Raw genomic sequence first — 12529 nt, forward strand, 5'->3', positions numbered from 1 at the left:
TTGCTTTTTGGTATTACTGCAAGAAATACATTTATAGACATTGGTGACTGAGGGAAGGAAGGAAATGCCACAGATATTTGAATGCTACTGATAGAAAGGTTTATAAATGCTAAATAGAGCATTTTTTTATAGACCTGACCGGGAATTAAAAAAAAAAAGATACTTGTTTTTTGTTGTTGTCAGAATGATCTCTAATACTGTGGTAAAACTAAAGTTGGGTGTCAACTCTAGGGGTATTTTCCTTTCCCATTTAATTTCATTTCTCCCCTCAAAAAACTACAAAAGATCAGATGAAAGGTCTGCAAAGAAGTAGAAAGATCCCGGTTGTTATTTGTGGTTACAAAATGCTGGTGCTATCCAGAAGCATGAGTGAATTTTGGATAAGTAGTAAGGTTAATGTCTAAGGATTTCCATTAGATTAACAGTTCTGGTTTAAAATTATTGTATTGCAGCTTTCTACAACTGCATGGTTACTGTTGTTATCTTCCTTGCTTCAGATAGAATTGACAAGTTACTTTGACTATAACAAGATTATCCTTATGGCTAGCAGTATTTTTTAAGTACGAAGTGAGACAAAGTATGATATTGATACCATGTGCACAGCTTACTTCATTTGGTAGAGGTTATGCTAGCAAAACATAATTTAAAGCCCTCAAAAAGGATGTAGTCCTTTTTTTTTGTCTTCCCCCCCCCCCCCCCCCCCCAGTTCTTTTTTTGCTCCTAGAAAGTACTGGAAAGTGTCTTGACTGAAGGCTTGCATGAAGGCTCTTCACTCTTCTTCTGTTGGATAGGAAGGGGGAGTGGAGAGTTTGGGACTGCTTACATAATTGTCTACTTGGGGTGGAAGTAGATTTATTTCTTACCACAAGGGCAGCTGAAGTGAGCCATAGACTTCTATTTCTGTGTTTGAATTTCATAAAACTAAGTAAATAAGCAGGCAATTCAAGGAAGCTCATAAATGTGTGCTTTTGAGCCATTTTGGTTGCTATTGTGTATGCAGTGTTTAAAAGCAGAATTATATTACTTTATGCTTATGAAACACCTTCATACTAGAATGTCGAGTGCAGTTATCCCTGCTGTGGGAAAACCTAAATTCTCCATTGTCTTTATTAAACAAATACACAAGTTAAGTTAAACATTTTAAGGGGGTGGGCAAAAATCAATTATTCAATCCTCTTTTTTCCTCTTTTTTTTTTTATTTTATTTTTTTTTAATTTAAGGAAAGCGGTTCAAGCCTGCCTGGTTTGTAACGAGTGCTAGTTCTTATTTTGTCATAGTTGTCAGTGCTGCCATTTTTATTTGAAATATAGAATGTTGTATTGATTTCAGAAGCCTATACGTTATTTTTATACTGTTTATCTAGAGTTAGGAATGCCAAGGTAACTCTAGACTTCCAGAGTTCTGTTTTACATTTGTGATTCCCAGTTAACTGTGGAAAAGAATTAATTTTCTAAAACACCATAGTTGTGTATAGGAATCAAAAGACAAAGAGGTATAGTAAACATCTGAAAAAAACCCAAAATATCAGTTGAACTGCTACAGCTTAACCCATAATTATTTTGAAAGTATTTTCTACCTTAGCATGTAGAGATTCAGGAGCTAAGAACAATTTATGACATATTAAGTGTCAACCAGCTGGGGAAATAATGGTCCTGAAGTTAAGTAATTTTACTGAAAAGTTATTTCTGAGTTTCACTATTTTGTATATGTAGCTACCTGTATTCCTCCTGAGGTGTAATTGCTTTTTGTTTGTTCAAATCCTCTTTCATTCTGGAAAGCAGTCAGTCACATTGTGAGATAATTGTGCTTCATTTTTACTTTTTTTTATTCAAATACAAATGTTTCAATGCATGACTTTATTTTTCCTTTCAGATGGTCTTATTATTGTTGGTGTCCATTCAGCGAAATTCCCAAATGAAAAAGTTCTGGACAACATTAAAAGTGCCATTCTGAGGTACAATATTGTCCACCCTGTAGTAAATGATGCAGATGCAACACTGTGGCGGGAACTAGAAGTGTCCTGCTGGCCAACTCTGGTCATCCTTGGGCCTCGTGGAAATATGCTGTTTTCGCTTGTTGGAGAGGGACACAGAGAAAAGTTGTTTTTATTTACTTCTATAACACTGAAATTCTACAAGGAGAGAGGACAAATCAAAGATAAAAACATTGGAATAAAGCTATACAGAGACTCCCTCCCACCTTCTCCCCTGCTGTTTCCTGGCAAAGTGACCATAGATAACTCAGGAGAAAGGCTGGTAATAGCAGACACTGGACATCATAGGATTTTGGTTACTCAAAAAAATGGGCAAATTCTACACACTATCGGAGGTAAGGGTATATAAGTTTATTATAGTAATTTTAGTTTAGGAGTAGAGTATGTTTGCTGGATCTACTAGGCTGATTCTTTTCTTCGAGGACATAGCAGTTTATAAGCACTGCCAGAAGTTGTGGGTTTTTTATCTACTGAAATCACTTTTATTGGGTATGGGGGGATATAGCATAGTACCATCAGTAGGAGTCTCCATTAATGCAGCTGTTGGAGATGTCCAATTTTTTTTTACTTTGTTCCATTGATTAAGATTTGTGTTTTTGTGATGTCCAATATGAATTACAAAAAAATACCTTTTGTATTCTTCTGAAATAGTTACAAATGAGTTTAGATTTAAGTGACATACATCCACATCCAACAGCAAGGTAGGGAAAAGAAAAGAGACAATATGCCTCCCTTTTCAATAGAAGAAATGAGTGTTGAATTGTGGTGGTGGTGTGGTGTATAGGGAGGGTTTTGGAGCGTGTTTTTTGTATGGTTGTTGCTGCTGTTTTTTAAATCAAAAGTATTTCTCTGCAGGATACCCTTCTGGTTTTTACAGGAGGGGAGAATTATTAACAGTGGCATTGCACTAGTACATAGGCACCTGAAATGATGTTGCCTTAATATATATGAAAAGGCCTGTGTTCTCACCAAAATTGAGGTCTAACATATAAACAAGTTATGGAAGTAGTGAAAGTTAAGCATTTTAAATGTAGTTACAGTTGTTACAAAGTTTGTATTAGTAACATTTCAGCTTTAAAAAACTAATCTCTTAACTGTTTTTGTAGAACGACTATCTGCTTTACAATGCAAATCAAGAAAATGTAGTTGAACTTGCACAGTCTTTGTATGCTTTACTCTTTCATAAATGAAACATTCATATTTGTTCTTCTTTTTAATGTGTTGTAGTGGTTAAAGTTACATCTTAATGCACCAAGTGCATAGCTGTTAGGACAGTCCATCTATGAGCAGCCATAACAGACAAATTTAGGAAGTGATTGAATCCCCAAATTATTGAAAACAGTCCTTCATTTATGTCTCAGAATCAGGACCTGTATGCTGATGTGTCGTATATTACTTAGTCTGGTATTGACTAATGCCTATCCCATAGCAGGATCCTGCAAACCCCATAAAAATACCAGTGGCGCTGCTGTTTAAAGAAAGGGGGAAAATCTATTTCTATTTGAAGTAGCAGTGCATTGAACAGACAGGCTAATTATCCAAGTTAATCTGATAAAGGCATTAATCTTAATACCCTTCTCCTATTGGAAGTACAAACAATAAAAGTGAGAGAATTTGGTTTCTGTTTGATATGTGAGATGAAGTCTCTCCTGCAAGGTACCCTTTGGTGCTCTGAGGTAGTCATTAAGCAGCAATTCAGAGGAAAGTGTCCTAATCTCTGAACTGGCACCCCTCCTTACTGTGGCACTCTGTGCTATTCCCTTCCCTGGGGATGTGATGTGCACCCCGACACTTACCAAGGGGAACTACTGGAATCTGGCACACCAGGACCTCAGTAGTTCATGTCTGTTAAGGTCTACATTGTCTTCTGACAGTAGGTTGTAAATGTTTGTGTGTTTCAGTGACTCAGTTAAATGATTCAGAGGGCAGAAAGTAATGTAACAAAGTTGATAATGCAGTAATAAACGTGGGCATGCACAAAGGTTGAAATTACTATATTTGCATCATAAATCATGATGCACACATAACTCATATCTAAATGTCTTCTGCTGACACATACTGCTAATGCACTTTAAATGTTGCTACCTCTGAAATACAATGCTTACCTTCATGCTGTTATGTTCAGGTCATGTTCCTTTCTGTTTCTTGATTATTCTGTGCAGAAGACTGTCACTCCATCGTTCTCACTGTTCTTTTGTGTAATTAGTTCCATGTCATCTTTTTCCTAATTATTATCATTAATGAGAAAATGCTGCTAATCAAATATTAGTTTTATATGTTAGTACACCAGAATCTAAACCACAGAAATGGAATTGAGCTTTGGAATTAAAAGTTTTTGCTGCTGCCTTGCTTTGACGTAGTCAGGAATAAAAAAAGATGTAGTTTTGTATTTCTGTCTTCTGTTGTTGCTGTTGCCCTATAGTGCAAGGGAACAGGAGCAATTTAGACCTCTGTTAAGAATTTTCCTTGGAAGATGAGCTTAAAGAAGCAGAGAACTTGTGGAGAATGAGTTCTAAACTTAATAGCACCAGGCTATTGTATTTACATGCAACGGTTTAGAATGAGACTACACAAAATATTAATAATGTCAACTTTACAAGGTGCTCCGAAATAATTTCTTAGAATACGTAATTATCTTACAGGTTTACATGTATAGACTTTATTTTAAATTTCTTTTTGCTAAAATTACTTTTGAGTTCACTTTGTTTCATTTATAGGTCCAAACAGTGGAAGGAGAGATGGAAGATTTTCAGAGGCAGCTTTCAACTCACCACAAGGGATCGCAATAAAAAATAATGTTATTTATGTAGCTGATACAGAAAATCACCTAATTAGAAAGGTAAATTTTCCATAAGGAAAGTAAAAATTTAATCTTCTATACCTTATTCTACTTACACAGCTGAAAATTGACACCAAATTAATTACACTCTAAATACTCTCAACATCAGGAAGTAAATTTGGTCCAATACCTTATGAATAAATACTTTGTGCAGTTTATTTTTTAAAAGGCTACACATACTTTTGCACTTCCTTTAAAATGAAGATGATACATGCTACTCGTTTTAGCATAACTGATTTTTTTTTCCTAGTGACTCTTACTTTCCTGTTATGAGAAACATCTATTCTTAGTACTGGAAGCAAAAATTGTTTTTGTTTCTACTTCCAGTAGTATCAGATTCTTATCTAAAGTTATTGTACTACTGTGTTTCAGTGAAGACCTAAACTTTGTTAGCTGACTGGGTCTCTAAAGTACAGGTAACTGCTTTAATTTCAGAATTGTCTGCATGTGGATTTCTTTTTTAATTAAAACTTGCAAGGGTTTAGCACGTAGGAATGTTACTCTCTATTATATATTGTCATTGGATCTTACGTTTGGTTAGGTCTAATTTAGAATAATCAGAAGTTAAGTTTGTTAAAGCAAGACAATATTACCTTATTATTAGAAGTATTTTATGCATCTCAGATGCTCACCAATATTTCTGATTCATGATCAGAGGAGGTACGTCGTTACTCAGTTTGGGTGCCTTTGTACTGTTAAGTAGGTTCATTCTGTGTTTCATTCCAAAGCACTAGTCCACAAACTCCCTACACAGTGTTCATTGTAGCTGGCTGTCAGGTTCTGTTCTAGAAAGTACCAAAGCTCTCTGTTGGTAAAGAAACATTTTTACTAAAAATGAGTAGATTGTTCCAGGTTTCTCATCTTAGTAATATTTATCACTGTAGCCTGGTGACCACAGGAAATTGAGTGTTGCAGGTAGCAAAGACAGCACAGAAACATCTGAAGATCTGGATCATACTGCTTCTGCATCTCCCATGATAATTAGCTGTTCACTTTCTTCTAAATGTGCCATGAGGGTATCCAAGAATTAAAGTAATAGAGCAGCTACAGGACATTCTTTCAAATGTCTGCACAGGCCATGGGCCTTGCAAAAAGAATGCATTTACTGCTACAGAAGTTAGAAGATGCTATGAGTGAAAGACTCCCTTTTTATATGATCATCACAATAAATTCATGAGAGGTGTTGGAAGTCACTTAGAAAATAATCAAAAGGGGAATAAAAATAAAGGGATTTAGGTTGTAGAAATTAAATAAAATAAAAACATTGCTTCAGGGCATGAGATAAATGGCAAAAAGATTATTTTATATAGAGATAGGAGATACTGTTCCAGTATCTGAATTTTTATGTCATATTCCTATAGAAGTTTAAAAAAAAAAATCCACATACATTGTCCATCTGAGTATTTGTCTAGAAAATTTTGATGCTTTCTTCTACAACTGCTAAGCAAACCTTGACAGACCAATGTTAATTTTTGTTGCATGTGGAAGAGAATTCCAGGCACATGGTTTCCCTGCTGCCCACTGCTTCCCACTTCACCTCCCATATCAGCAAACCTTGTGGTCAAATCAATTATTTCCCTGCATAAACAAGCACCCGAAATTTTTTAGGATTTGGGTTTTTTGTCAGCAAAAACTCTCTGTTTTTGACATCTAGCTCAAATTATCTGTAACTTCAGTCAAGTTAACGGTGTACATTCAGGGTGTATAATTTTGCTTCTTGTAGATTGACCTGGCGTTAGAGATGGTGACCACTGTAGCAGGCATTGGGATACAAGGTGTTGATAAGGAAGGTGGAGCAAAAGCAGAAGAGCAGCCTATCAGCTCTCCATGGGATGTGGTCTTCGGAAGTTCAAGTATTGTATCAGTTGAGCTTTTAACATCTCATATTTACACATGCATGATTGTTTGCTAAATGTTTTCCTGTTTTGGTAATAATCTGAGATGTGAAAAAGTAAAGACTTACTTTACAACTGAGTCTTAAAAACAGTGGTTTCATTTGCAAGTGTTAACTGCAGTTCTGCTGTGGGTCCTGAAAAAATGTGAACTGTTACTTGATGTGAAGAAAAATTCTTTTGTGGCAAATTATGTAGTTACTGGGTCCAAATAGAGAAGGAAATAGTGATTGCTTTTGTTAGGCCAGTGCTTTATGCCAAGATGACTTAAGAAGCAGCTACATTTTACAGGAATTGGGCATTGTCTAGAAGTTCCTTTCCTTGACTATACAGAAATGTCTGACTACTTGTAAATATTTGAGTTTAGGAAATAAAAATAATTTTATTTGGGGACCTCTGTTTATTCCTGTTTAGGTGGCGTAAAATTGTGAGATACACAATCATGATAGAGTCAATCAGATAGGAGAGGAATACCTCAGAAAAAACCTTGCAAGCAACAGGGGGTAAAATTTAAATCTCTGCATAATAGGATGCAAGAATTAGCTTCTGATTTAAGTAGCTTTCTTTCCTGATTAACTTAACACATGCCTGAGCTTAACATTGCATAACTGCCATGTTTTCAACTGTTATTGACTGTGAGTTGATACCCTATTTTCTCATGTTTCCATTTCAATATAATTTAGAAGTTGCAGGTGCCAGTTTCTTAACAATAGCAGAAGGATGCTTTAATGTGGCATAAAACCCTCAGGTCAGTATTGCAGACATAAATGCTGACGTCCAATAATGGGGTTTTTTGATTCTGCAGATGAATGGTTTGGGGAAGTAGTATGATTTAAATCTGATATCTTTAAATTAGAGGTGTTTGCAAGATTAGTAAATTAGAACATTTTACTGACCTGGAAGCATTTGTTATACTCTTGGTTCAGCTATGAGGGAGGAAAACATACTCAAATTAAGTGTAAGGGAATATGAAGCTAGTTCATAAATGCTGGTTGTACAGAAGTCTTCTGGTACAAATACATTGTTAGTTTACACAGGGTACCACCAGCAGCCTTGACTACTTCAGTAAGTAACTGGCATCAATTTTTAGATTTAACACTTGTAGTAACATATCTGCCACCAAAAAAAAAAAAAGGCACCTTTTTTGAAAGGCTTTGTCAATGACATGCCTTATATTCTGTGTTAAGCATATGGAATCCTACTTGTAAGAGAAAGGAGGAGTACCAGAAGGAGAATCTCACTGGATGTGGGTTGCCTGAGTTTTGCTGAATTTTATCCAATCTGATTTTCCTTTTGTGAACTGGTAGACTGTTGTGTGACTAGATGGTATAGTTTTCAAGGTATCTTGAACTAGCAAGTGGTCTCCACATGACATTACTATAGAGCTGTTTCTCAGATCAGCAGAGGAGGAGATTAAATAACTCATCAGTGCCTCAGAAACTTAAGCTGGTTAACAGACCTATTCAAAATATCCTATAATTTTACATTTCAGTTTTCATGATGCTTCCTTTTGCTTCTGCCAGTAGTTGAATATCTGTTGACACTTTTAATTTTTGAGAGCTGTGCTTGTTAAATATTAATTGATATGATTGTTAACAACATGAACATAGTAATCACTGAGTTAGTCAACTGTAGAGGATTAGTCATTTACACTGCTCAACACTCACTGCTGAATTTTTATAGGCATTTACTAAAAATCAGATCTTCTGAATGCACTCTGTTGAGATCAGTATAGATTTTTTTCATGTCAGTTAGAACCTACCAGCCGGTTGTCTAGTTAGATCTCTACAAAATATAATATAACCTGCCATTTAGGAAGAGCTTAAATCAATTTAAATTCCTTCTTTGAGAGGTAATAGACCAAATAGATAAAATGGGCGAGGAAGTGTGCTTCAGTTTCTTTTTAAGATTTTTGTTACATGTAAGTAAAGTAAGCTAGGAAAAATTTAAATTACTGTAATAGCTATATTACAGCTTTAATATAATGTATAATATTATATATTATATATTATATATTTTATATTATATTATATATAATATATAAAATAATATATTTTTATATTATATATATATTTATATATATATAAAATATAATAGCTTTAGAAAACTATAACCAGAGAGAGGTGTGAAAATAGAGGGTTATATTGAGAAGAATGATAACACGAGTCTGTCTTGGAGCATGAGGAACCAGGAGTGTGACTGATAGTGCGTTTGTCTTACAGCATAGATACTGTTGTGAGCTGCAGTGACTTCTTTGAGCGTGTTGCCAGACATCAAAATAGTTTGTCAACACTGCAGCAGAGTTTGTCAGAGTTGTATTGTTACTGCAAATTGCTTGAGCCTGGTAGGATCTTCTGTTACTATCCAGTATATCATAGGATGCGTTTGTTATTCAGAAAATGCATGCATAGCACAGTTTTGTAGGAAATCTTCACCATCCCAGCCTTCTGTTGGTGATTCTCAGCGTGCTGTCCTATAAGTAGATACCCTGTTGTCAGTATATTAAAACTGGTATGCCAATGCGTTCGGGTGGATGATGTAATTGACGAGAGTTTAAAAAATTACTTTTGTTTGCATGCACACAGCAGTGCCCATTTTTTACGTAGGCTTATATGTATCTCTGTGCAAATTGCAGGAGGTAATGTACACTTCAACAACTTAGGTTCATTATTACAAAATTCTTAAGCTTGACTTCTGTGTTAACTGGCGTGGCATATGGTACATAACATCATACTTTGACATTTTCCTTAGATCTCTGTAGCTTAAACTGTGTACAAGGGGCATTTTTTCTTTTCAGAAGACAGATTTACAGATTTTATCATTTTTAAATAAGTCATGCTTCTGTGAATTTCCTTTCAGTGTCCAAAGCTATGCTATCCAGAACATGAAAAGAGAAAAAAAGTTCAAATGTTTAAGCTGTTTGTGTACTACACTAGATAGTATTGAGCAGCTTATGCTGACCTTTTTCAAAGTCTCAAAAGGAAAGGTTACCAATGAAGCGAAAAATTTTTGTCTGTATCACTTATATTTCTTGAGATCAGTCCTACATACAGTTTAGAGTATGTATTGATGAACTAAAAGACGTCATTGTTTGCTTTTTAAGATTTTAATGTATGATTTGTTGTGAAATTAAAAATAACGAGAAAAAAATGTTTATGGGGGGTGCAGAGAAGTTAATATTCAGAACAAATACTACTAAGTAGCATGCTTTTAAGCATCCTCATCTTATTTCCATGGGATAATAGGCTTTGGTTTCCCCATTTTAGACAGAAGCTGAAGTCTGAGGCCAAGAGGTTAAGTGACTGTGAAATACTATTTAAAAGAAAGTTGGCAAAAATGTCTCTCTTTAAGGTAGGGGAGCTAATGGAGACAAAACACGTGCTAGGATTCAGGCACAGTGTTCTTGTCATTTTTTGTATTTTAGTGGTGGCCACTGAGCTTGTGTTTTACCCTCCCCCTTTAAAATTCTTGAATGAACTCCATGGATTATATTCTGGCTTCCTTGAAGTTGATGCTGAAATTTGCATTGACATAAACTGTGCAGGAAATACAGGGGGAGGGCCAGCAGCTTAAAAAGACATTATTAAATTACTGTGTGCTTTTTTAGCTTTCCCTGTTGTCCCCTTCTATTTTTATCCAGTGGGTGTTGAAAGCAAGTGATACTTAAATGCACAGTTGATCTGAGCTTGAAATGTTCTTGATAGCTGCATTCTTGCTGGAAGGAACAGGACAATGACCTGTGCTTGGTGACATAACTGTGTTTCACATTCCAAAATCTGGTCTTAAATTGCATGATTGTAATCTATTTATAGAAACTCCCAAGTACAGTATTGACCACGCTTTCAGTAAGCTAGTTGGGAGTTTTTACATCAGTTTAGGTTTTACATAGATATTATTTAAATGAAAGTACAGTATCTTATCATACTGATACAATTCTTATAGCCCTTAAAAGGCAAAAGTATGTAAGATTTTTTTTTTCTCTCTGTGTTTCTGCTAGAGGATTATTTAGTACCACTGCATTCCAGAGGAAACACTTTTTTTTCTGAATTACTCATGGTGATTCTTCCCTAGTTTTACAAAAAAGTAAAGCAATAGTCACTTCAGCAATTAGCCATTAGCACTTCCTGGGGGAGCTCAGACCATAGATGAGCTGTTTATATCTGAACTGTCTGTATCTTGAAAGTATGCTTTCTGCATGTCACTTTTCTTTTTCCTTCTAGTCTGGTCTCATTCTGGCATTCAGGCCTTCACTGTCCTGGGAAAGGAATTTTCCTTGGTAAAAGCTGGAAATAAAAGAGCTGCTTTTGTGATCATCAGGAGTTAGGAATCATTTTTCTGGACAACTGAAAATTTGAATTACTCTAACCATATGTTGCATACGTAATATAGCTGCATGATGTATCAGTGTAGATTTACTTGGAATGCAAAAGGCCTCCTCATCTCTTTATAGCAGCTTCCCGAGCAAAGTACGAAGTCAGAGATGCCCCATTCAGCTTTGGGCGGCATCTGCCATCATACAAGTTCAGTTGCACAGAAAATCATGTTAGAGACATCATTGACACAAAACAGCATTGTCTGTCTTCTCGAACTACATCCTAAATTTACGTATAGATCGTAATTATTTTTATGTAAAATATTTGGAATTTCAAAGAAAAAGTAACTTAATTAAAGATAAGGCTGAAGTGAAGTAGAAGTCTTATTATAGGTTTTCATTCCTGTGTAAGACCTGTTTAAGGGGAGAAAGTCTTTTGAGAGATATGACATAAAGAAGTTACAGTGAAGAACTGCAGTGAATCAGGTCCTTACCCAGTCTTGCTTTGGGAGGACTTCTAAAGCACAGTTTTCTTCTCTATATTGTCTGAGTGGGTCAACCAGCTTCATACTGTTGGCAGAATCACAGAGGGACAAATGGATTTAACTGAAGTTTTCACATGTCCTAATGTAATTTATGTATGGGTTCTGTCACCCCTAAGCAGCTTCCATTCCTGCTTCTAAACCAGGTTTGTTGGTTTGGTTTTTTTCCCCTTTAAACATTTGAGAAAAAACTGAGGAGGGGTAAACTTTCAGAACTAGTAGCTTTTTATGTGATTAGCCCAACAGACTTTCTCTCTCCATGAGCCCAGGTAGACTGTTGACAGAATGCTCTGATTCTGTATTCAAAGCCAAGAGATAAAGTAGTTTGTGGTATTGCTGAAGAATAATAGCAACAAAACTTACTAATATTTCACATGTTCATTATATAAACAGGTCAAGAAATTAGATGTTTACGTTAGTATTTTAGTATAAATGTGCCTTTGACAGAAATATAAGACTAAAGTCCTTACATAAGGATGTAATGGGAGTTGTGACTGAACAGTAATCCCACACAAGTTTGTTTGACAGACTAATTTTCTAGTAAACTGGACTTCTCTACATCTTGACAAAATGAATGATGATGATGATTACTTTCTGCAGTAAAAAGAAGCATTTGAATTAGCAGTGTTAACATCTTAACAGATATCAAACTTAGTAACATTTTGAAGGCCATGACTTGAAATGCCCTCTATAAAAAATTCTTTGTACCTGGAATGATGATTTCTCATTCTCTATTTCACAGTCTGTAGTCTTGTTCTATGAAGTAAATGTATGCTTGTGATAAAGAAGTTAAAACTACAAAATGTATTTCTAAACACTCGTTTGGGTATCAGGTACCGGTTTTAATGCAAAACTTCAGATGCAGAGCTGCGGAAAATAAACATCCTTGGCAAGTCTTACAGAGTCTTTGTCAGGCATGCTGGGGTCAGAATGAGACACAGTTTTTAATTG

The 12529-nt window shown here is 35.4% G+C and overlaps 1 protein-coding gene across 1 annotated transcript in view; it reads left to right on the plus strand.

The window, feature by feature from the left end:
- The window catches only part of NHLRC2 (NHL repeat containing 2), a 39269-nt gene that overhangs the window by 7641 nt on the left and 19099 nt on the right, over window positions 1-12529 (plus strand). Inside the window, exons 3-5 of the mRNA XM_064464200.1 lie at window positions 1873-2328; window positions 4711-4832; window positions 6556-6685. Of these exons, the coding sequence (XP_064320270.1) occupies window positions 1873-2328; window positions 4711-4832; window positions 6556-6685 (708 nt within the window). The remainder of the gene's footprint in view (window positions 1-1872; window positions 2329-4710; window positions 4833-6555; window positions 6686-12529) is intronic.

The sequence above is a fragment of the Phalacrocorax carbo genome, chromosome 12 (assembly GCF_963921805.1).
Source record: "Phalacrocorax carbo chromosome 12, bPhaCar2.1, whole genome shotgun sequence".
In the NCBI taxonomy this organism is placed as follows: domain Eukaryota; kingdom Metazoa; phylum Chordata; class Aves; order Suliformes; family Phalacrocoracidae; genus Phalacrocorax; species Phalacrocorax carbo.